Raw genomic sequence first — 23,533 nt, forward strand, 5'->3', positions numbered from 1 at the left:
TAAGAGCTTTAAATATCTCATTAAAGCATAAAGTATAAAACAAAATCAAATAATTTGCTGTTGCCGTTTAAATTTGCAATAAAGTGTATTTGCATTTATTCATAAATATATATTGTACGTCAAATATGGTATATAGTACACAAAGAAATTGACAATTCTGTAATACATGTAAGTAAATTTACAAGTCACAAATATAAACAGTAATATGTATAGTTCGGGATCCATTTGGTGATTTCAATACTAAAACCCTGCGCACCCAATTAACAATGGGCATAACATTCATATTTTTAAATACATTTTTATTGTCATTGCTTTCGATATCTCTGCACCATAAAAGTGGGTATCTATCTAAGCCCTACACATACGAATTGTAGTAGTACAAATGCCGCTATTCAGCTTGATCAAAGAAGCGTAAATAATAAATATGTACACATCAACTAATTTTCTTATGTATGTGTATAATAGTTTATATGATATAGTGGTATGGTATGTTGGGCTTACAATGAATAGAATTACAAGTTCCACAACTTGATAGCTAACTAAAAATGTTGTATTAACTAGATTATAAAGCAATAATTTAGTCGAGATTCTACAGGTATGTATGTATATCTTCTGTCAATACAGCTCTATGTCTCGTATCTTTCAATCTCTCTCGCGCTCTCTCTTCTTTCACTTGCTTGCTATCTGCTTAGAGACCTGGCTTGGTTTTGTCCACGCTGGCAACACTCGCCGTGCTGTCCGACTCCGAGGACACTGGACTGGGGCTCCTGAAGCCAGCCTCTGAAGGTACGGGACTGGTGTTGCCACTGCGATCTGGATTGGTTACAGTGTCGGTTGAAATCTCCTGGAATAGACATAGATGAAAAATGCTTGATTTAGTCGAATGCACTTCTAGGATTTTGTTTAGTTGAACTGACCTCATCGGCTGCTGTTTTGGTGGTCACAGCTTCGGGGAAACATTCCTCGGGTGCATCCTTCACCTTCTCAGCCCAGCTCTTAAGGTACTCAACAACATCCGAGTGATTAAAGTTTTCGGCCTCGTCGACGGGCAGATTACCCCAACGATCCTTGGGATTGTGTGGAACATGGCATTGCTCCAACAGGAACTTCACACACTCCAAGTGACCCTCAGAGGCAGCCAAGTGCAGAGCAGTGCGTCCATCATAGTCGGCCAGTGTGATGTCCATACCCGAGAGGCGATGACGACGCAATGCGGTGACATCACCACTCGCTGCCGAGAAGAGCAGATTGACAATGGAAAGACCCTTGGTCTCGTAGCGATGCTTGCGAGGATCCTTCTTGTTGGAAAGATGCTTCAGGTTATCGTAGCGATGGAAATTGAACATGTTGACCAGCTCCTCGCAGAATTGCAGACCGCGCACAGTGTTGCCCAGATCATCCAGAGGTGGAGACCAGGCAAAGATGCCCATCACATTGGGAATGACCAGCATCATGCCACCGCTTACACCAGACTTGGCTGGCAAGCCTACCTTGAAGGCAAACTGACCCGAGTAGTCGTAAGTGCCGCAAGAGTGCATAATCGAGAGCACATCCCGAATGACCTCGGGGCGAAAGACCTTCTCCTCGGTGGTGGGACAAATGCCGCCATTGGCCAGACTGGCAGCTATCACAGACATGGCTTCGCAATTGGTTTCCATGGAGCAGCACTGGAAATAGTAATCCATCACTTCCTTCAGGTTGGTGCGCTTCGGGAAGCATTTGTTCTCCCGCATGTAGAAGCCCAACGCATAGTTGCGATCAGCAGCCTCACGTTCTGAGAGGAACACGGCATTGTTGAAGCCAATGTATTCGCCACCTGACAAGCGCTTGAACCATGACATGGTGTAATCAAAGATCTCAGCAGAGGTCATGTCCGGCTTGACCAGTGCGTTCATCAAAGAACAAGTAAGTATGGCACCCGCGTTGATCATGGGATTGTGGGGTTTCTCTGTAAAAAGAAGGGCGGAATTAGGATCACACCAAAAGGTACTAAAACGTGGTTTACTTACTATTCTGATCGAGAACCAGCTCGTTGAAGTTGCGACCACTCGGCTCCTGGCCGACAAAGGAATGCACCACCTTGGGCCCTAGCTTCTCCAGGGCAATGGCATAGGTCAGGGGCTTGCTGCAACTCTGAAGTGTGAAGGGCTCGTCGACATCGCCAATGGAGAAGCGTTGCCCATCCACAGTGCAGATGCTGACGCCCCAAAAGTTGGGACTGTAGCGTGCCAGCTGGGGAATGTAATCGGCCAATTTGCCGAGCGTATTAGACTTGCAGTTGCAATAGATCTCCTCAATGTCCTTGGTGAAACTAGAGAAATCAGGGATCACAAACTGCTGACGGAATGCTTTGGCAATGAGCACAATATTTGGCGAAACGACACTAAAGATGAAGAATAGAAATTAGAATCAAGTTAAAAGAAAATTCCATTTTGACTTACGCTTTGAAGGTCTCGCGATTTAGATGCTGAGTCTCTGCCGAGGATCCCGTCTCGTAGTTGTTCAGCTTGTGCACCTTCTTGAGGTTGTCCATTAACTCGCGCACACGGGGATCGGTGCGTCGAATTCCTGTGGTCTTTAGTCCGGCCAGAAATTTGCCCATCGATATGAGTCCAGTCTCCTCGCTGGCGAACATATCGAACAACACATCCTCGGCATTGCGCTGCTCCTGCTCGCGATGACTGCAAGAAACAACGCCCAGAATATTAACAAAAATATTTGGCACATATTCAATCGCTAATTGACTACAAGAGGGGGAGATTTTTTTGCGGTTAAAAAGCGATTTTTTTAGCATGCGTATGTCGATTAAAAAAAGCAATTCAAAATACCGAAAAAAAATTGAACTTCACAAAAAAAATAATATTCCAAACACTACACAGAGTACAAGAGACTACGTGCTCAACTGGTGAATTGCGATGTAAACGAGTTAGATGGAGGTGGTAATTGGAGATCAGACGTCTAGTCGTATAATCTACTCGCTTTACGATGCACAAGGTCTGTTGCATGAAACATATTTCAGATGTCGGGATGCGAATTCGAGACTAAAAATAGACAGACACGTTTTTCTAGACTTGAGTTTTATGAGTGGAATCTGTTGCTGTGGAGGGTGACTGTGTGTCAAATTGATCAAATCTCAGAGCGTCTTTCACATTCATTAACCATTCAATTAAAAAGTATTTTTTGCCACATTTCAATTCATTTCAATTGGTGAGGGAGGAGTTTAACGAGTGTTTTTCTGCTGAATGTTGTATTTAAGCAGGGTACAATGGGTACAATGTACAGTTGCTAGGCTCTACATTTGATATCAATAATAAATTAGAATCAGAATAAAGCATAAAACACCGTAACAAATCAATTTACTCACGGCCTCATCGAATAGTTGCGTCGCTGTTCCCTAAGGGAATAAAATATTATAGATATTTATGTATAGATAATTGTTGATTAAACGACAAATTACGCATTTCCATTTCCATATGTCGTGTGTAATAAACATAAAATTGGAAAACAAAATTCAACGCAATTTCAGTATCATAATAATCAAGTGTGTCTGTGTGTGTGTGTGTTTGGGAAAGAGGTGTGTCTAACTGTCTGTCTGACCGAGTACTATTTATAGAATGCCAACATCATGAATATATTAATGACTTAGATCAGTACCTGATAATTGCGGAAATAGTGCGAACGATTGTGCCACGACGATTTTGCAGGGAGATACCCTCAATGATCTCCTCGATCATGGCAGCTGTCTCTGTTGTCTCTTGCTCTTTGTCTCGCCTATAGGTCTCCTCACGCTGCTTGGCCTCCTCATCTTCGCTCTGGCGTTTCAATGCATCGATTTCTTCGGATAACACCATGGCGTATGCGTAATATTCTAACTTGACTGACTGATCGATTTTTCAAGGGTCTGACTCTATTGCTCAACTGTTGCAAGCTTAATGAAAAACAACGCTCAACCGACCGGCATTTTATACATTATCCAAATGTGTGATATTTTATGGTTGTTGTTATTGCCAGACACAGCCAGATTGAGAGAGAGAGAGAGAGAGGGAGGAAGAGAGAGGGAGAAAGGGAGTCGCTTCGCGTCTATAGACAGAATGGGGACTGGGATTGGCAGGCAGTGCGAAAAGGCGCTAATTTCTAAATCATGTTATTGCCAATAAAATAAATTAATTAACTCCCCTTTCGAGCGTGCAAACAACTCGGAGAAGAGCGCATTTGTATTTGCCAGTATTATAATGTGGATCAAACATGTTCCATTATAATATGATGGCATCTAGTATCACCATTGTCTGCCTTGGTCATAGGTGCGAATTTATAGGTCGACTAATAGCTCTGCCGACTGAGACTGAGGCTGAGGCACTTTTATTGCTCGTAATGCTCGCTCGCACTTTGTTTTCCCCATCTCAGCGATAAGAGTTCACGTCACGCGGCCCAGCCTAAGAAGCTTCACAGACAATGACTATGTAGTATACACACATATAATATATAGGGTATATTGTACAATGCACTGCGTGTGCTATCAGCTTGTGGGCTCGTCTAATGAGTCACTTAAAGTTTTCCTTTCGCATTACCTGATATACTTGGTTATCACTTTGATGAACGTCGCCTTTTGGCTCTTGGTGCATATGCCCGCCACCATTTCGGCAATGATGCCCGCATCAATCAGATCGCAATCATCCTGCACTCGATCGGATTTGTTACCAGCAGCCACAGGTTGTTGTTGTCGCTCCTCTGCCTCCTCCTCCTCGACTTTTGCTGCATTCTGTTTGACCAGCTCGATTAATTCCTCGCCCGTCATCGATTTCAGATCGTCGAGTATCTTTTGTCGTATGCTATCCTTGAACTCGGCAGCTTCCTCTGGAGTGTAGCCATCGAGTGGCAGTGGCGCCTTCTCCGTGGCATACTGCAACAATCTTAGGCTGCGTTCAGTCATCGCACTTTTATTTTAGTCCAATACTTTGTTAAATTTTCGCACACACACTGGGTTTTGGTGCCTTGGGTCCGTCGTTGTCGATGCCGATGCCGAAATGAGCGGCACATCGATGGGGCAACAGTTTTATAGTTGGCAGAGCATGTTCATACTACAGTACCATGAGCATTTGTGCCAAACGCACAAAACGAATCGAATCGAGTCGAGTTTCGATTTTTATCTTCATTTAATAAACGTATGTTAATTTATTTTTTTTATGCGATTGCCGCGATTGCCTTCAATTAGCGCGTATTCGCATGTCGACGATCCCCACATAAAGAATATTTGATTAGGAATTGGACTAGTCTAGCAACCCCAAAAAAAGCACAGGGTATCTACTCAAGTCTGACGTCCTTGCTTAGGACAGACAGGCGACAAATCAAGAAAACAAAAACACATTCAATGTTTTTCTCACTTTTCTGGCATGCATCCCAAAAAAAGCATTTTGCAAATATGCAAGGTAAATATTTTTGAATCTGAATATGAATTTTGAATAACAACAAGAGCAGAAGTGCATTAAGAGCGTGTACTTTTTTCTTTCTTTGTTAATTCGCTAATTGCGCGAGTCAACTTGAGGTTTTAGAGTACATCATAACAGATCGGTTGTTAGGTTTGCGGCATTCTATAAATAGCATTGTCAACTTGCACAAGATCTATAAATGGATCAATTTGTTTGAGTTACAGTTGGTAACCAGCACCACTCGATCTATAAATGATATGTTATCCCGTAATTATTGATACTATTCATTTGAGCCACGTGGCATTCGTGTCGCGTGTGTTGTCAAGTGGAGTGGATAGAGTTAAAAGCCTCGGAAGAGTTGCAAGGTGCCAAATGGCAACTCAAATATTTTGCAAAGTATTTGAATTGAATCAGAGTGCGCTGGCTGCATTCGTGTTAGTGTGCAAATGTTATTCAATTGTGCAATTTGTAGTTATAAGATACTTTTGCGTAAATTTTTTACTTACAGTTTGGCATGTTCCTCGCGTTGTTTCGGTCCAGAGCTGGGATCATAAAAGGATAATTTCCGATTAGCAAACACCAAGTCCAATAGTGGTGGAGTTCGCAATTTCTTCTGGAATGTGAAATGATGAAAAGTGTGAGAATTTTGAAATAGTTTTAAAAGCACGTTTCGATAATAAATTGCAATAAATGAGTAATTAATTGCGATGCACCACGTACTATCATTCTGAAACGTACTGCGCTTCGATGAGGCCACTGACAGCATTGAATCAAAAGTGAACTATGGCTATGTCAATAGTTACCAATTTATATAGCTTTAATTCGCATATTGTTTAATGGAAACGCCTAAAATGCTGCAGCGATAACTTTACCTTGCAAAGATTAAACACAAAGACTCCTATGCATTTTTTACTCATAACTAGTACCGAGGATAATCCCAAAGCAAAAAATTTAAAAAACAAAAAATGTTTGCTTAAATAAAAAGCTTTAAAAATGAACTCCTCGCTTGCTATATGTTGTCAGTTCAAACTGGATAAATAATATCGATTGCAGTTAATAGAAATTTCTTATCTCTTCACCAAATGAAAAAGATTACTTCAAAGACAATGGAGTCAATCTCGTGACCATATCGAATTACTTATTAATCTAATTTAGTTCATGAACCAATCATTGGGTTAAATAGATTGCGAAGGGGTAATTGAACACCTGGGTATTGGATTACCAGCAAGTGCCGCATGACATCAGCCATGGGACGCGGCCAGATGCTCCTCCCCTCAGATGGGGGGCTGCATGGAGACAACGGGTGGGGAGTTTGCTAATTGATTGGCTCAACAATTGGCACAGAGATTGCGAATCAAACGGAAATCGGAATGCTTAGACGGTTAGTCTAAAAAACCTAACACGTGTTATTTGCATTCGAAATCCAGACGGAGACGCTCTTTGGTAAACAGAGTCATGTGAATGCGAATGCGAGAGATAACAACTGTTCGATGTAGTCGTTAAAGAAAACAACCCAACTACACTTGAAAAATAAAAGAAAAAACATTCAATTATGATTGTATTTTCTTCTTTTTTTTGCTCAAGATGTCGCGGATTGACAGCTTTCACAAATTAAGCGAAATGAAAAGAAAAAGTATTTGCAAGATTTGACGCACGAAATGCAAATACACAATTGATTTTTAAATATAACCGAAAATAACAAATAATCCCACACATTTACATTTTTTTTTAAGATTTTGTTTTGCTCATAAGTTGCATCTGTTTATTTCTTGCTTGGCGCGCTCTCAACAATTCAACAACAACTCAACAACGGCGCCCATGTGATCTTCATCTCTCTCATGTGTGTGTTTGTATGTGTGAGGGGCTTGTTTTGGCACCCGAAAAAATCAACACACATCACATAGATACTCGAACTCTCGTATCTGTCTAGCGTGTGTACGTTTGTGCGTACCTAAGAATATTATTTTCTTCCATAGCAACGAAACGGAACGTTGCCAAAACGTTTTAACACCAGGTGCTAAAGCTAGCGATGGAACACGATATTGGGGGGATTATTAAGCAATTTGTTAAAGACATTTAAACTGGAACAAACTTGTTATGAAATTCAAATTAAATTAAAGAATATTTAAAAGTTTACAATTTAAGTAAAACAATAAAGGTTATGTTAAGCTAAACTATATAACTTTAAAATATGTTTAAAGTATATATTTTTATATATCATTTATCCCAATAAATTCAACTAAAAAGTACTTTATATTTCACAATGTCATAAACAATTGCACAGGTGCACTGATAAATAAATTGATTGCAAAATATATTAGAGCTAATAAAGTATATTAATAAATATAGCAAATCAATCTTATGTTTGTGTTACTATGCCAACAAAATTAACGCATGTTCTTCCCATTTACAATAGGTATTTCTCCAACTTAAATCAATATTTTAAAATATATGTATGTAGAATCTATTTCATTAATCTTCTTTCGATAGTGCCATCACTATTAATAATTCGCTAATTTATTTAAGCGAGAGCAACGCCAAATCGTCTGTATGTCAGTGCCATTTGAATGTACTTAACATATGAATGTATTCATTTCGGCTGCCTACATTCACGTTCGCTCGGATTTCTTTTTTTGTGACATTTTTCCCGTGACTTTGGCATGTTTAGAACCAATGTGTTAATATATGTATGATTCAGCGATATGTACTCGGGCATTCGTATTCGTTTTAGGGGCAGGCGAGCAACGAACAAATAGCTCGCTATTCAATTCCATTCACAAATCAATTTCAATGTCTCGGTCAATATTCTTATCTGCAGAAATCTAGCCGTTATTTATGGAGGATATGTAATTGGTGCCGTAGACATAAACACATAAAGGAAATGATTTTGTTTATGCGGATTAATGGAATCGTACGACTATATTAGTACTTTAGCACCTTTGGTCTAGACTACTAATTCATAAAATTAATTAGACGTCATGATTTATATTTGCCAATCCAATTTCCAGTAGTCACACTTTGACTAAACAGATCCACAGCAAGATAAGATAACGAAGCGGTTAACGTATGATATAAATTTATTTTTGGGCACGTAACTTTTTTGGTGGATTTAATTACACAGTTATCTAATGAAGCGAAAAACCACAAGCTAACTGTCACGCTGCAGAATAAGTATCTTCATCAGATAAGGAGACCCAGTATAATATTTGCGTGTCTGGCGAAATACATACAAATGAAAAGATACTTTTCTAATGTAAACTGTTCTAGTCATTTACACTGGTCTGGAAGCAAGTAAACAAAAACATCCATATCTCTTTAACTGTTGAAATAGTTTTGTTTCGCATTAAATCGCAAAACTACAAATTGTGAGCTATATTTAGAAATCTAGGAATTGTTGGTGTGAAGCGATATGCGTGCGTTTGAACCGAAAACACATGTGGAAATGGGAACACAAATAAGGAAGTGTTTGCGAATTATACCGAAAATGTGTGGCGCAAGCTAAATTCTCATGTAAAAATCGATAATAATATGATGCGAAAATTTCGGTGTGTGGCCAAACAAATCGCAATGGAACCGCCTGGTTTGTTTCTACTCCGCACAACCCCCAAAAATGAAGTCAGCTGTGCTTGACTAGGGTTGTTAGGGAAGTTTATCAACTCACCTCAGATGCGATTTTCTTTTGAATCTGTTTGCCCGTATGCCCAAATCTGGCGCGTTTCAAGAGGTCCTCCTGACTATAGACATCGAGATTAATCTGATCGGTCTTGGGATCCGCGTCGGCGATGTCCAGAGAGGTAGCCGTTGCCTTGTTGCGTCGCACCAGCACTAGGCCATTGACCAGCGTGAGGCGTGGAGTTTTGACCTGACTCTTCAGCAATCGCAGATTAAGATTCGCAAGCGTTGGAACACCTTTAAACATTATCACAGACACTCTTCACTAATGACTTTTGGGGCCCGATGATGTAGTGTATTTAACTCAACTCTGCTTTCTTCTCTACTTCAAACTGTTAACCTTTCGTGTAGCTCGTTATGTTTTTTTTTCTTTATATTTATTTTATTTGTGCGTGGTCGCTTTTCTGCACATGCGTTCTCTTTGACTACTCACAAGGTACTGACCGACCGACCGACTGTTTGTGCTAAAGTCATAATCAGCTCAGCACGCCGGTTGCGGCAACGACGACGTCGACGCTGACGACAGCATTGCCATTGCCAACAGCAACAGCAACAGCAACAACAACAGTTTGAGACTTCTTTCAATTTTGCGTGGCAATGTTTAAGTTGTGAGTAAGCAACCTGCCCGGCAACGGAGAAGCCGACGGCAACAGCAACAGCAAAGGCAGCGGAAACACATGGGAGAGGGAGAGAAAAGCTGAGAGTGAGCGAGAGAAATCAGCAGCATTATTGAGATTAGTGTTGACATGCTACCTCGTGGGAGGGCTTTTCCAGCTTGCTCTCAGCTGACTTGACTCGACTGTTGCCGGCTCTCTCTCTCATTCACTCTTTGGGGGGCTCGTCCAATCTGACGTCACATATCGCACACTTATGTAAACTTTCAACTTTATTTCAATCATTTCTCGCATTTCTCAATGCCTTATACTAAACAAATAATTCATTCACATGCCGCTTGAACTCTCACGTGCCGGCTCGCTCTGCGGTATCACGCCAAACAGCGCCGACATCAGTTGCAGATAATCCTCCTCGACGAGCTGCACCTGCGACAATTCGCTGTAGCCACTCGACGTTGTGGGAGCAAAGTACTGCACTTCAATGGCCAGCGCTGCTTCATCCTGTGGATTGTGTTGATGTTGACCAAAATGCGGCCGCTTTCTGCTCTCCAAATGGCCCTTAGGAGTACCGCCCAGCTCCATGGCTGCTTGCGGTGTAGAGGCTTCGATGTTGTGACCAGCAGCTGAGCTGTAAGGCGCTGCAATCGGACTCAGCACTTGTGTGACCTCGAAATTACTTTCACTCGACTGTGGTGCATGCTGTTGTTGCTGCAGATGAAGACGTCGCACCACATTGACCCTTAACTCATTAGCAGTACTGCTCGTGCGTCGCACCACTTCTGTGGCGTTGCGTTGACTGGGCGCCAGAATCGCTGCATCTGATTGCTTAAGCTTCAGCAGACCATGCTTTCGTCGCACCCACTGACAGCGCGAGTCCCGATAGTCGACAATCACCCTACGTCGCACAAACTCATGGAAGCACAGCAGCTCACTGCTGATGTCACGTCGCACAATCTGCTTCCAGCGTGGCTCGAGTTCCGGCGAGCGAATCACATAAATGCTTTGGGATGCCACCAACATGAGCAGATGCTCCAGCGCCACCAGACAGAGTTGACCATCCAGATTGGCAAGTAATTCGTTCGAGGGACAAGCAGCTGATGCAATTGAATTAACCGAGAGAGATTTCGTGAAGCTTCGTTGGCCTCGACTCGTCTCGCCTGTCAGGCTGTTGGTACTGGACACATTGGTTGTCACATCGCCATCCTCCACAACTGGCAGCACATTTAGTGGCACTTCGTTGAATCCATGATTTTGCTGTGGAAAGTGTGCGAACAAGTGCATCGATTTAGTCATTTAAAATATGAACTTAATTGTTATTACAGTTGCTTAAATTAAATCGGAATTCGTATAACGAGTTTTTTTTTTGTGTAAATAAACAATATTATTAAGTTGTTTTCTGGGATTTCTTTGACAACTTGTTTAGTCACCAATTAGCACGTTTTTGTTTTCTATTTATCAGTGATTATCACTTAATTATCAGTACGACTTCTTCATAACTTCAACTCTTACCATGTTCAGTGCCTTCACATAGATGCTGACCATATTCAATACCATGCCAAAAGTAAGAGTAACGTTGCTCTCACTCAACTTGGGAGCACCAAACTTAACATCGAGCAGCGGTCGCCACTTGTGTGGCTCATAGATGCTGGAGCACAAGAGATACAACAGATCGGGACTGAATTTGAGCAACGCCTTCACGCAGTAGATGATGATATCTGTGAGGCTGTGGAGTATATTGAATGAATATACAATTGGGAATATATCGCTTAACCGCTACATACTCATTGCAGGCATTGATGATGTCATCATCGATTGCTATGGACTCCGTGTTGCGCAATATTTCGAGCTGGGACCGTCTGCCGGCCAGCAGACATTTCAAATTGCGTTGCTGGTGAAACATGGACGTTGCATGGCACATCAGACCCTGAACAGCACTCTGCAAACAACAAGATTATTAATTTAAGCAAAAGAAAGTAATTTAGAAGCGTATTCGAATTACCATAATATTGAAGAGCGAGGCGGAATGTTCCTGCGCCCATTCCTTGTGGTGCTCCGTGAGGCTGGCTACCAATGAAATTGATGCCTTGATGAGCTGCATGGCCGCCGGCTCCAGCGATTGCTTGCCCAGCAGCAGCGAGTCGACGAGATACACCTCATGGATGCCAACGAACTGCAGCGCATCCTGCAGAAAGCATTTCTTGTGCTTGTCAAAGATGATGTCAACCAGCTCAATGCCACGCGCATAGATGGGCCACCACTCTTCCATGGTCCACATATCGTTGGTGGCCTTATTGAACTCGTATCTGGTCTGCAGCAGCTCACGTGGTGGCAGCATCTTGAGCCACAGATGCTCGCCCACATCACAGTGCAGAAACTCCACCGAGCAGTTGCTTTTGGCAAACACAATCAGCACATCCAGCAGCTGCACAGTGAGCACACGCTTGCGATGCAGCGGCAATGTGTAGGAGACGCAGCGCAGCAGCCGTTGAAACAGACGCACAGAAACAAAAGGCAGATCCCAGTTGCCAGGTCCATCGTTATTAAAAATTGTGGCAACTGCTTTTAGAAGATTGAGGCACAAGATTAACGAATTCGTGGATGCTTTGCCGTTGGTTTCCTCAGGCGGCGGCTGAGTTTGTGCCAGTTGATCCAGATTGACGGACTTCTCCATATTCTGCAGCTCTGTGCAAATGATGCTTACCACCGAGTTGAGGAAACGCAGCGCAATCGATGAGTCTCTGACCAATAAGTTGGTGTAGAGATGCGCGCTCTTGGTGATGATAGCCAGACACGCTTCCTTGGCACGCACATGCAAATCTTCATAGCAGGAGCAGATACGACTCATTAGCTGCAGCAGCTGTTCCATTAGATCATGCTCCTCATCGCTGTTGCTAGTATAAGCATGCTTAAAACGCAGTATCAGAAAAATGTAGAGCTCAGCCAGCATAATGAATGGGCGCATATCTTCCAAGTAGTGTGCACGATCCACCAACACAGTGAGGCACTTCTGAGCCAGCTGCTTAAACTGTGCGTCGGGTATGGTGATTAAATTGGGTTGCTTCTTCAGCAGTATGACAATCAAATCCTTGAAAGACTGCAGGCAACAAATCCAGTCAGGCAGCTCCTCGTTTGCAGAAAGCACTGCTGGTACCTTGGGCATATCAAAGATATAGTTGAGCCACTGCTGGAAGCAGTCACGATCGAAGAATTTCTTCAGCACTTCGCGCAGCTCATCGTTTTGCTTGTTGCCCATACTGTAGGCCTCAATCGACACAATGTTCATCAACTGTGTGTAGACGCGCACTTGAGGCTGAGGTGTTGGTTTAGTGAAGAGCGGACTGCAGAGCTTTGTCCAGAAGCGGGGCTTCTTTAGCAGCTCATCCACCAGCATTTGCAGATTGTGTTTCCACAGCGAGTGAAATATGTTCATAATTTTGCTGGGCAAAGTCTGTTGAATTGTCAGTGGTTCAGCCTCGAGGGCATCGAGAAACTCCTTCATGTAGGTGACGATGCTGTCGCCAATGCTGGGCGTACATTCCTTGCCAAAGAAAGAGCGCTTGTCGTTGCCGTAGTTAACCTTGAAGAAGGCCTCCGTTACGCCAGGTTGTTTGGCAATACAAGCGTCCACCAACTCTAGTATGGCTATCTTAACCGAATCACTTTCTAGCTCGTCGGGCAGCTTCTGCATAAACGTTAAACGTATTTGATCTGCCTCCATGTCTAGACAGGCCAACAAAGACATATTAAACTCCAGCGCAATCCTCTTCAGCAGTCGACATGATGCAATCGGCAACCAGCGATCAAAGATATTGCTCATATAGCTGCAGACTGTTGGTATAATTCGCAAAGTGTCGCGCTGTTTGGGTTGCGTGTAGATAAGCGCCTCTAGAGGTGACAATGCATCAGAGCTGTAGACATGACTCTTCAAGCAGAGCACCTGCATGAGTATGCGCATGGAGAGGCGTACCAGCATCATAAGACCATGCGGTTGTTGTTGCATCCAGTTCGTCTCCAGCTCCATGGTGTATTGCAGAAAGGCGTTGCCCACGCCCACAAATCTACAAAGATCATGAAAGTTAATAGAATTCTTGTTAGAGCAGAATCATCAGTTAACAAACCGTAGCAAAATCAACCCATTGTCCAGATTAAGCAGCGAATAAACACAGACATTCAGCAGCAGTTTACTCTCTTTGCAATTCTTCTCCGGATTGCTAGCGAGAATGTCAAACAGATCGCAAATAAAGCTGAGCACCTCGAAATAGATTTTATTCTTCTCCGTTTGCGACTTGAAATGCCAGGTATGCAGATGGGGGAATACATCGCGTAGCAGAAAAATAAGACCCGGCAATTCCACTTGCAGATAGCGCTTGCGTTTCAACTTTGTATAGGTACGCAGAAAACTAAGGTAGGCCATGAGGAACTCGAAGCGTTCCTGCTTTTTTTCCACATTATCAATAACTGAGCCCAAGAAACGCGACTCGAAATAAGAGGCGCTTGCATACAGCTTGTAATCCTGCAGAGAACCGTTGCTTATTGTGGGCAATATATCCAAATTGCTCACACGTCTAAAGATCTCTTCGTCGACCAGCGGCAGCAGTGCGGTGCAGACATTGAGGCAACTGGACAGCAGACCATCAGGTGGACATTGTACACTCTTAAATTTGCCCAGCAGATCAATGCACATTTCGGTAGGATGGACCATCTCAGTGCTGATGCCGTCTATTGACTTGGTACGTTGCACTGCCAATACCAAATACTTTAAGCCAGCCTCAACGCGCAGTATGCGCTCATTCGAGTCAAAGTCTCCATGCAATTGGGCTTTCTCTCGCAACAGGCAATTGATCTCATGATGTAGTGCATTGAAGAAATTCACATTGCATCGGAAGTGCATATAGAAGCCACTGGGATGTTGCACTGCTGTGCATGAGGTGCCAGCGGGCAAAGTGTAATCAATGCGGGGAAAAGGCTGCACAACGTTCATCAGCTCATATTCCTCAGAGCCTAGTTCGTTGAGTTTGTGTTGACGCTCATCGTAAAGAAGCGCTAGCATGGGCAAAGATTCCAATTGAGTTTTAATCTATAAAAAAAATTCAACTAGTCAAGAGGTATTACAATTAAAAGCTTTATCGCTTTGCTTACGTAGCTTCCCTGACCAGCCTTGGTTAGAGCTTGTGCCAACTTAGCCAAGTTAATGAATTCCAGCGGAAAGTTCTCAAGCAACGTATTGTAAAGTGAGCGTACCCCACCATCTAAAGATATATGAAATTAATGATATTCACAAGATTCTTTTACTTGCTTACCTTCATTATTGCAAAAGTCCTTGGCCAATTGGGGCCAGGACAACAGCTCGCAGAGCAACTCATAAATGCCCTCGTATCTGCCGCAGCTGCCGTCGCCATCGAACAGTTCACACAAATAACCCAGTTGATTATAAACGGTCTTACGCACAATACGAGACAGCAAACTGTCATCGGCAAACATAGAGTGAGTCACAATCGCTTGCAGCTGGACAAAGCACTTGAGTTCCACAGCACGTTTACCCAATTGCCGGCAGCGCAACAAGCTGGATGCATCCTCAGAGTCATTGGTGCCACGCAGGCGCAACAGCATCCATACTAAGAGGAGGGGACCATGCTCGGGTCGATGATGCATATTTGCTATTTCTACATGCAGTTCCTGAATGATTTGTTCAATCAGCTGGGCATTTTGCTTTGGATGCTCAAAGCTGAAGCACTTCAACAGCAACACAAGCTCAGAGTACGTTAGGTTTTTGATTAGCTCCTGGTGGTAAACGTTGCTCTCATCGAGATAGTTCTGAATGCGGCCAAAGGAGTGCTGCTTAATGGTGGCAAACAGTCGCTTGATATGCACAAATTCGAAGGGTATGTGTTCTGCGAGCAGTAGCAGAATATGGAGCACTTCGTTAATCTCACGAGCATTACGCTCCGACCAACTGGTCAGTCTCTCTGGGGAGTAAAAGCATTCGCCTGCAAGAAGTTTTCGGGGAGGCAGTTCATTAATGAGACTATCCAGCTGATTGAGATACGAGTCAAGCAAGCGAGGCAACGTAATCTTATCCACCACTTCCTTGTATTCGTTGTGATATGGATGGTTAGCTACTTTGTAGAAGACAAGCAAGTTCTTCACAATCTTTAGAACAATCATGCGCTCCAGTGAATAGTAGTGTCGAATATCTTCTAGCAGTTTGGTCATGTTTGTTTCCGTGGAGATGAGCTGGGTTAGCAAACTAGCCGAACCACGATACTCCTTGGTCAAGTAGTAACACAAGATCTCCCAGCATTGGGCTGTCTCCAAATTTAACAGCTCTTGCAAACGCTCTGTGAAGGGCAACAGTTTCTCCTGCTTCTTCTCCTTTAAAAGTGCTTCAAGCTGTAGATTTGAGGCACTTTTAGGCTTGAACTGCAACACGCCGGCTTGTAGTTCGGAGCTAACATTATGCAGTTCCTCCTTCACTGTGTCCTGCGGCGTCTCATAGTGAATGCCAGACACCATTTGCCACAGCCGTTTCCAGTCATATCTGTAATTCGGAGACTTGTGATGAATTTCCCTTGATCAGTTCGTTTTTCTACTACCCACATGACACATTTTTCGATCGCAGGCATTTTTGTTTATCTAATTAATACAAAATTTTAGAGTGAAACCAACTACAACTAACAACAAATATTTTACACGCGCAATTTTAATGCATTGCGGACTGCCAACTCGCTGAAATTTACCGGCAACGCGCAAATCATCTGGCAACGCCATTAATCAGCTGGGCGCGCCGACCGATGTCGCTGCCAGATAATCTGTGGTGTTGCCAGATAGACGGTTAAAATTTGAAATGCGCATTAAAACAAGACTCATATTATACTTCTTAAAATGCGTTATACAAATACTACTGAAGTGAGTATAATCAAACTATAATTATTGCTCTATATTTGCATTTCTTTGACAAGATTCCCAAACGATGTCCAGCCAGAAAGATATAGAACGTACAACAACGATTTGCCAAGAAAATAATATTTGCCCTGTTATTTATTAAATGCTCTGCTTTTTAAATTAAAATATGTATGCTTTTATCTTGTCATTATGATGTTAGCATAAAATGCATCTTGCAATTACAAGGGTAGCTGCCAGACCTTAAATCATCTTAATCACCTTAATTGCAAGAGTGCGCAGATGCTAACCACCCCACCAAACCAGCAAAGCAGCAGCCCAACACAGCAGCAATCACAGCAGCTTGTTCTAGATACTTCACTATGGGCTAGCCGCCGTGCAGTGTCACAGCTTCCCACAGATCTGAGAGACAGAGAGCAAGCAGCAAGGCAGGCAACAGTACCTGTGCCTTGTAAAGTACTATTGTGAGAGTTTTTTTTTGGTCGAGAGCGTTGGCGCACACAAATCTCTCTCAGGAGGCTGAAAGCTGCAGGCAGCACGAGTAAAATGTCCTCGTTAGTAACAGAAAACTATTGACAGCATTCAGGTCTAAGTTAGATGCAGAGCAATAATTAATTAAAGCTCAAGCATCACAGCAATTTTGCAATAATGTCACAGACTATTGTGAATGGTGCAAATAATGCAAATAATAATAATAATGGCTGCATCGAGGAGAATGAACGTAAGTCTAACAATAAAAACTATAAAAATCATAGTGTTCGTACTACTGATATGGTGAAAATGTGTGTGTATAAGTATAATGCTGAAAAGCTGAAGGATGAGGAATGCTGCGGCTGAAGATGTAGCTATGATTGTGCGTCAGCAGCAGAGGCAGAAGCAGAGGCAGCAGCGCTAGCATCCTTGCAGCTGCGGGCGGTGACTAGGCTGTGTAGGCTGGTGGTGGGTGGTAAGCCAATAACTTCACGAGAGCGAGAGCCCAGCACAGCGAGAGAACGATTGAAAGAGCGTAACTTACAGAGAGCGCGAGAGCAAGAACAGCTTAAGAGCAGTGTTATTATGCATTCAAATGTCAAGGGCCAAGAGAGCTTTTAGCTCAACGCCAAACATGAAGTGTATGGAATGCAACAAGTGTAACACTGACGAAGTTTCAACTGCTTACAGCCTACCAAATCAGCGATGATGACCTAGATGACCTCGACGATGATTGCTTGCTGGAGGAGACAGAGCTTCAGGGCGGCGTCAATAGCATTGGACGCGGCCCATACGAGCGTGCTTGGACAACGGAGGCAACACGCGCCCTCATCCACATACGTGGTCCCATGGAGGGCAGCTTCACCGAGGGCAGACAGAAGCGGACAGCGCTTTGGCTGCACTGCACTCGACAGCTGCAACGTCTGGGCTTTCGCTATAGCGCCGCCAAGGTGCAGAAGAAGTGGCACAACATACTCATCACGTACAACAAGAATCTAAACAAGAAATACGTTTCCGGCTATGTGCACTGGGAGTTCTTCGAGGAGATGTTCAAGTACTTGCAGGGCAAGAAGGCGGACTTTGACATGCAGCTGCCGACAGCGACTGCGCAGTCACAGCAACAACAGCAGCAACAACAGCCACAACAGCAGCAGACACAGCAACAACAGTCGCAACAGCAACAGTTGCAACCCCAGCAACAACCACAGCAGCAACAGTTGCAGCCACAGCCGAAGCCGGCAACGCCTCAGTTGCAGCTACAGGTGCAACCAGCACCTCAAGCCACGCTGCAAGCGGTGCCCGAGGATCAACCCTACATAACACCTGTGGATCAGGTGTTGTTGCAACCGCAGGTGCAGCTGGAGACCAAGTCGAACGATGAGTTTGACGAGGACAGCAACAGTTTGTCGGAGGTGCGTCAGCCCAAGCTGGAGTACGATGCGGATCAGACTGGCAGCACCACGCACGAGCACAACGACAGCAACAGCAACCAGATGGCCATGGCTCCGCATAGCAAACTCTTTGAGCAGCCGTCGCAATCGGATGACAGCTGGTGGAAGGATTATTTCGATCGCAAACTGGACGTGGAGCGTGAGAAGATGGAGTTGCAGCGCTGCCTGCAACGCGAACAGGTGCAAATCCAGAAGATGTCGCTGGTGCAACAGGAGCGCATCGAGCGCATGAAGATCGATGCCATCAACAGTCTGACCGCAACCCTGCAGAAGCTCGTCGAGGCCAAGTGTCGGCGTGCTTAATGCTTTTGCTTCAGCTTCAACTCCAGATCCAACTCCAGCTCCAGCTTCATCTGGAGACTGATTAAGCAACTTTGCAGTATTCCATAAGTTCCATCCATATCCTATATAGTATTCGATGTGTAATCTGTGTTTTTGTGTAAATACAATTTAGGCCATTTCATGACAAATGATCAACTTTATTTATTTTTCTTATTCACATTTTACATACAGTGCGTGTGTTGAATATCGCACATACGCCAGGTTGCCAAATTTGACAGATTTGTAGTACGAACTTTGTGCCAAAAGTGATCCGGTTTTTACATTCTTAATATTCTTATTCTTTTTCTGTTTAAGTGTTAAATTATAATTTTTAGTAATCGTTGAATTTCTTACTACAATCTGTGTTTAACTTTTATTTACTTTTTCAGGTGATTTTTATAATTAGATGAAGTTAATTAGTTTAAATAATATTGTGAAGAGCTGTTTGAATCTTAATTTGTAAATATTTATTACACACTATTATTATACTCATGAGACAACCGTGAAAAGAACTATTGGTCAATAGAAATAATTAGCATTGAACAGTATCCATTTGAAAGCCAGCTTCATTATCGCTCCCAGTCCACCTCGAGCACTGTGGCAACGGAGCTGTTCCTAGGATCAGGCTTCTGCAAGCCATAGCTGAGTCGCCAGAGGTCTGTGGAGTAGACCAGACACTCGCCAGCAGACAGAAGCAAGCTGAGATTGGGACAAACGTTTCCATCGCAGGGCTGCTTGGGACGTAAACGCAGTTCAAAGTGTCCGCTAAGTTGTTGCACAAAGATCAAGCCACGCACATAGATTTCCTGCAGCGGACGACGCGTGTTGTGCGCCATCAGCAGCCAGCTGGAGTAGAAAGGTTCCAGATGACGTGGATAGTAGTAGGGTCGAGGTGCATAGACTCTCGATGCCTTCACACTCTTCGTTTCGCAGTTGCGGAACTGCAGATGCCAAGCCATTGAGGAAGCTGTTGCTTGATATCCACTGATTTTCTCAAGCGCCGCATCAATATTGAAGAGATGCCTCAATAGCAGATTCGTGGATACATCGCAAGGTTTGCTGCTTAGCAGTTGAGGCGTTTTATCGTTTATGCGCTGCAGCAAACTATCCAGATCTTGCTGCACCTGACAATCTGTGACGATGACGGGTAATCCTCGCTCCAGATACTCTGTTTCCAGCATGGAGTAACTCACATTGGAAGCTATAGGAATTGTATCTGCAGAGGAAATAGTCGAGGATAATTAAAGATTACCCAATTGAGTTTACTCACTTAGCGATTCGCAGAGCACACAGTTCTCCCAGCGAGTCTCGTGCCTGCCCAGAGGCTTGGGCTCATTGATTTTACTGTCCGCTGGCTCTGCTCGTTCAATCAAGCACCTGTTGTAGTAATATGGAGTCCAATCCCAATAGGGCAGCAGCTGGATGAGCAGCAATCGACCCACAGCACTGACTGACCAAGCACAGGTGTCGCAATAGTTCCATAACAAATAGACCACCAAGATGGGCAGAATGAACCATAGAATCCAGCGTCGGATAGTCAAACGACGAAAGTACCAAACGATTGGCTGGCATATAAAACGCATTTCTTCATCGCTGAACTTTTGCTTTCTGCAGTCAGCAAGGAATTCCTCCAGCTCTCGCTCGAGCTTCTCCACTTTCACGTCCATGTCGGAAGCCTGCCAGGAAGCAATTGAAACTAAGGACTAAACTGGGCGACTGCCTGGCTGCTTGGCACATGCGCTCGATAAGCAATTTCCCATTGAAAATCTAATTTTCTATTTCATTGCGCGGCCAGACGTGCGACATTGCGATAAGAACCACAAAGGACAAACGGAAGGAAAGCCCAACACTGAATACTAAAATGTTCAATTGAAAATCAGTTACATAGATGACTCGACTAGAAGTTACTTCAGCTAATACCCTGGATTTTTTATGGTAAAGTAATAGAACTTAATCAAGGTTTTAATTATTTTCATATTTAGTTGTTGGCAAATATTTTCTAATTATTTCTTTTTAATTATTAATTGTAATAGCAAAACACTTGCTATTATTATTCATTCATGTTACTCATTATTTATTTATGTAGTCAATTAATATTGGTAAACTTGCACAGAAGGTTTTTTGAAAACATTATTTCAATTATTGGAAGGTTTACAGTTGGCAAAATACTCTCGAGCATCATTACAATCCTGGGTATTACTCCAAAGAGTAGCTGGACAGTTCTTTAACATTTCGTTATACACGCAAACCACCAAGAAAGCTTGTGTCCAGGAACACAATGAAGGAAAATCGCCCTTCATATCCTTGAATTCAGAAATTTTGGAGCCACAAGTTGTGAATGAATCGATAGCTAAATTCTGCATTTCCGAATTATCCTTAAATTGTACCTGTACGTAGTCATTCAGCTTGTCAATATACACCTTCTGGTTCTCGTAGACTCCAATCTTATTAAAGACACAAGAGATGAAGCACTGCAATGAAAATAAATAAATGAGCAGCCTAATCCACTAAAGACCGCTTAAGTATTACTGGAGACGGTTGATGAAGCCGGGTGTTATCTACGATCAGCTCACCGTTCGGTGCTACGTTGTATTCCATGCATTTCTGCTTAAGGTCGTCTGAGATAAATTCTGGGAGCGGACAACAGGTTCGGGGATTCATAAGCTTGGGCCTCTTGCTGCAGTCCACATCCGCGCTAACAACGACCTATATTTTGTTTAGTTCTATACAGTGTTTAACCTCTGAACTATTTATCCTTAAAATTACCAAAAATAGTCCAAGCAATACTATCGAAAGCATTTTAAGTTTTGTGTTTTAAAATCTGACTAAGGTTGAGTGGAAATGCGTTCCCATTATATAGACATCCTAAAGCTAATGTAATGAGTGTAATTATGATCAGATACTCGTACTTTAAAAGTACTAACTAGTATGTAATTATTGTTATGTATTGCCACAATTAATTTTATTGACAGAATTTTTGTTTCCAGATTATCGTATGTTTCACATGCAATTTTGATAGTAATTTTTAAAAAAAGATTTAATTAAAATTCGTTTACTACAAAGTTGAAATGATAAAGGAGTGTAAATATAAACATTCCTTACTAGGTTATCCTCTATGGCATTTTGGAAATTACATAATTGATTACAAAAAATGAAATTCAATCTTGAATTCAAATTTTACTATTCATTTGAAATTGAGATATTTTGCAGACTCTTTCAAAACCCGTAAATAATAAACAAATTGATATTGAAAATATTCCGAGGTAAAATCTTTATTTATGTTATTGGAGCAGTTACAAATTTTGCATATTGAAAATGAGGTATTTTGTTTAGGAAATATTTGGAAGAAGGTTGACTGAAAACTCTTTTACTGGGAGTTGGGAGAACGACGATGTGGTGGCTTGCAGTTTTCAAAGTGCTCACGAGCATCGTTGCACTCCTGGGTATCAGTCCAAATAGCAGCAGGACAGTCCTTGAACATCTTCTTGTACACGCAGCCCATCAGGAAGGCCGGCTTCATTGGGCAGAAAGGAAGACCAGTTGGGGGAGGAGGTGGTGGACGATTTCCCATCTTGCTTTTGAACTCCTCAATTTTGGTGGCACAAGTGGTGAACGCATCGGTGGCCAAAGTCTGCAGATCGGAATCATCCTTGAAGACCACTTGAAGGTAGTCCTTCAGCTTATCCGAATCAACTTTGTCGTCCTCGTAAATTCCGGTCTCGTTGAAGACGCAAGACATGAAGCACTACAAAGGAAACAATCAGCTAAACGGCAGCTCCATAGAATTCTGCTAATACGCTTACTGGAGATGGATGGTTGTGGTGGTGAGGATGATGACGTCTGCCCTCTCCGTTCTGCTCTCCAGACATCGCTGGCGGTGGTGGCATTGTTACATTGTACTCCTGGCATTTCTCCTTGAGGTCGTCTGAGATAAATTCTGGGAGCGGACAACAGGTGTGGGGATCCACAAAAGTGGGCCTCTTGCTGCAGTCTACATCCGCGCTAGCCACGCCCTAGTTCGTGATTCGCATTCTATATAGTAATTAACTTGACAACTATTTATCATTTATTTACCAAACAGAAACCGAGCACGAGCAATAGTTGTTGAGATTTCGATAGCATTTTGTGTTTTGCGTTTCAAACTCTGACTGAGGTTCGCTTTCAGATGTGTGCCTATTTTATACTATGAGCTGAAGCTCAACATTCTGTTGCGGGTGTAATTATGAATATATACTTAATCATCTATATTAACCCGACGCCTCGTGGTGCTCATCGGCACAAACAAATGAAGGTTTTTTTTGTTTTGCCAACTTTGAAACAATCTATTATATGGTATGTCATTATTGCCGTAGATTGCAAAAATTAATTCAATTGACATTCAGATTTTTGTTTCTAGATAATCGAAAATTTCAGGCCGCAGTGCAAAAAATTTAATTTTTTCTTGGAATACACGAAAATGATATCGAGTCTTGTAATTTTATTTTAATCTATTTGCATAATTAAATATAATTAAGTTCATTCCCATGAACATGACAATTTTAATACAAAAAATAAAGCAATTCATAGTGTGAATCACAGTTCATCTTTTTATTTTTTTTTTTTCCAAATCATTATTGTTGTTGACAATGTGATTTAATTGTTTTCTATTTCATAATATCAGCGTATATTATAACTGAAT

The 23,533-nt window shown here is 42.7% G+C and overlaps 6 protein-coding genes across 14 annotated transcripts; 1 reads left to right on the plus strand and 5 right to left on the minus strand.

Annotated features, from left to right (window-relative positions):
* Positions 1–63: 63 nt before the first annotated feature.
* On the minus strand, positions 64–9,524 carry LOC132794255 (glutaminase liver isoform, mitochondrial). Of its 9 annotated transcripts, none has more exons than XM_060804555.1 (7): positions 9,088–9,524; positions 5,933–6,039; positions 3,365–3,394; positions 2,442–2,681; positions 2,010–2,383; positions 918–1,948; positions 65–844 (listed from the first exon to the last, which is right to left on the minus strand). In XM_060804555.1, exons 1-7 carry the CDS (start codon positions 9,343–9,345, stop codon positions 689–691), a joined length of 2,196 nt encoding a protein of 731 aa, XP_060660538.1. In that variant the 5' UTR covers positions 9,346–9,524; the 3' UTR covers positions 65–688. The 9 variants fall into 9 exon arrangements, with proteins under 9 accessions (XP_060660539.1, XP_060660541.1, XP_060660538.1 ...); XM_060804560.1 differs by lacking the exon at positions 9,088–9,524 and adding an exon at positions 6,299–6,402; XM_060804563.1 differs by lacking the exon at positions 9,088–9,524 and adding an exon at positions 6,147–6,167 and having other exon boundaries at positions 66–844.
* Positions 9,525–9,958: 434 nt separating this feature from the next.
* Positions 9,959–16,597, minus strand: LOC132794254 (nucleoporin Nup188). Its single transcript, XM_060804554.1, has 8 exons — positions 16,310–16,597; positions 15,013–16,250; positions 14,852–14,961; positions 13,831–14,789; positions 11,712–13,770; positions 11,494–11,648; positions 11,222–11,435; positions 9,959–10,966 (listed from the first exon to the last, which is right to left on the minus strand). Exons 1-8 carry the CDS (start codon positions 16,333–16,335, stop codon positions 10,040–10,042), a joined length of 5,688 nt encoding a protein of 1,895 aa, XP_060660537.1. The 5' UTR covers positions 16,336–16,597; the 3' UTR covers positions 9,959–10,039.
* Positions 16,476–18,996, plus strand: LOC132794257 (putative uncharacterized protein DDB_G0271606). The gene is made up of 3 exons (XM_060804565.1): positions 16,476–16,618; positions 16,672–17,333; positions 17,774–18,996. Exons 2-3 carry the CDS (start codon positions 17,261–17,263, stop codon positions 18,835–18,837), a joined length of 1,137 nt encoding a protein of 378 aa, XP_060660548.1. The 5' UTR covers positions 16,476–16,618; positions 16,672–17,260; the 3' UTR covers positions 18,838–18,996.
* Positions 18,997–19,304: 308 nt separating this feature from the next.
* Positions 19,305–20,522, minus strand: LOC132788124 (uncharacterized). The gene is made up of 2 exons (XM_060795444.1): positions 20,126–20,522; positions 19,305–20,071 (listed from the first exon to the last, which is right to left on the minus strand). The coding sequence occupies exons 1-2, from the start codon at positions 20,520–20,522 to the stop codon at positions 19,425–19,427; spliced, it is 1,044 nt and encodes a 347-aa protein (XP_060651427.1). The 3' UTR covers positions 19,305–19,424.
* Positions 20,523–20,851: 329 nt separating this feature from the next.
* Positions 20,852–21,730, minus strand: LOC132791720 (general odorant-binding protein 67-like). The gene is made up of 3 exons (XM_060800756.1): positions 21,622–21,730; positions 21,385–21,561; positions 20,852–21,326 (listed from the first exon to the last, which is right to left on the minus strand). The coding sequence occupies exons 1-3, from the start codon at positions 21,652–21,654 to the stop codon at positions 20,991–20,993; spliced, it is 546 nt and encodes a 181-aa protein (XP_060656739.1). The 5' UTR covers positions 21,655–21,730; the 3' UTR covers positions 20,852–20,990.
* A 372-nt stretch (positions 21,731–22,102) lies between these two features.
* On the minus strand, positions 22,103–23,031 carry LOC132791813 (general odorant-binding protein 67-like). The gene is made up of 3 exons (XM_060800894.1): positions 22,930–23,031; positions 22,659–22,868; positions 22,103–22,600 (listed from the first exon to the last, which is right to left on the minus strand). The coding sequence occupies exons 1-3, from the start codon at positions 22,975–22,977 to the stop codon at positions 22,223–22,225; spliced, it is 636 nt and encodes a 211-aa protein (XP_060656877.1). The 5' UTR covers positions 22,978–23,031; the 3' UTR covers positions 22,103–22,222.
* Positions 23,032–23,533: the final 502 nt, after the last annotated feature.

This window comes from Drosophila nasuta, chromosome 3 (genome assembly GCF_023558535.2).
Source record: "Drosophila nasuta strain 15112-1781.00 chromosome 3, ASM2355853v1, whole genome shotgun sequence".
NCBI lineage: Eukaryota > Metazoa > Arthropoda > Insecta > Diptera > Drosophilidae > Drosophila > Drosophila nasuta.

Bases quoted from the DNA above. Each gene is read 5' to 3' on its own strand.
- LOC132794255 (XM_060804555.1), bottom strand. From the start codon at position 9,345: ATGTTTAAAGGTGTTCCAACGCTTGCGAATCTTAATCTGCGATTGCTG. The intron at 2,682-3,364 runs GTGAGTAAATTG...TGTTTCTTGCAG, and splicing joins CGCAACTATTCGATGAGGCC to TCATCGCGAGCAGGAGCAGC. The intron at 1,949-2,009 runs GTAAGTAAACCA...TTCTTTTTACAG, and splicing joins GCTGGTTCTCGATCAGAATA to AGAAACCCCACAATCCCATG.
- LOC132794254 (XM_060804554.1), bottom strand. From the start codon at position 16,335: ATGCCTGCGATCGAAAAATGTGTCAT. The intron at 13,771-13,830 runs GTTTGTTAACTG...TGATCTTTGTAG, and splicing joins AATGGGTTGATTTTGCTACG to ATTTGTGGGCGTGGGCAACG. The intron at 11,649-11,711 runs GTAATTCGAATA...TGTTGTTTGCAG, and splicing joins CCTCGCTCTTCAATATTATG to AGTGCTGTTCAGGGTCTGAT.
- LOC132794257 (XM_060804565.1), top strand. From the start codon at position 17,261: ATGTCACAGACTATTGTGAATGGTGCAAATAATGCAAATAATAATAAT. The intron at 17,334-17,773 runs GTAAGTCTAACA...AACTGCTTACAG, and splicing joins CTGCATCGAGGAGAATGAAC to CCTACCAAATCAGCGATGAT.
- LOC132788124 (XM_060795444.1), bottom strand. From the start codon at position 20,522: ATGGACGTGAAAGTGGAGAAGCTCGAGCGAGAGCTGGAGGAATTCCTT. The intron at 20,072-20,125 runs GTGAGTAAACTC...TTTCCTCTGCAG, and splicing joins TGTGCTCTGCGAATCGCTAA to ATACAATTCCTATAGCTTCC.
- LOC132791720 (XM_060800756.1), bottom strand. From the start codon at position 21,654: ATGCTTTCGATAGTATTGCTTGGACTATTTTTG. The intron at 21,562-21,621 runs GTAATTTTAAGG...AACAAAATATAG, and splicing joins TATTGCTTGGACTATTTTTG to GTCGTTGTTAGCGCGGATGT. The intron at 21,327-21,384 runs GTAATACTTAAG...TTTTCATTGCAG, and splicing joins GGCTTCATCAACCGTCTCCA to TGCTTCATCTCTTGTGTCTT.
- LOC132791813 (XM_060800894.1), bottom strand. From the start codon at position 22,977: ATGCTATCGAAATCTCAACAACTATTGCTCGTGCTCGGTTTCTGTTTG. The intron at 22,869-22,929 runs GTAAATAAATGA...ATCACGAACTAG, and splicing joins TCGTGCTCGGTTTCTGTTTG to GGCGTGGCTAGCGCGGATGT. The intron at 22,601-22,658 runs GTAAGCGTATTA...TTTCCTTTGTAG, and splicing joins ACCACAACCATCCATCTCCA to TGCTTCATGTCTTGCGTCTT.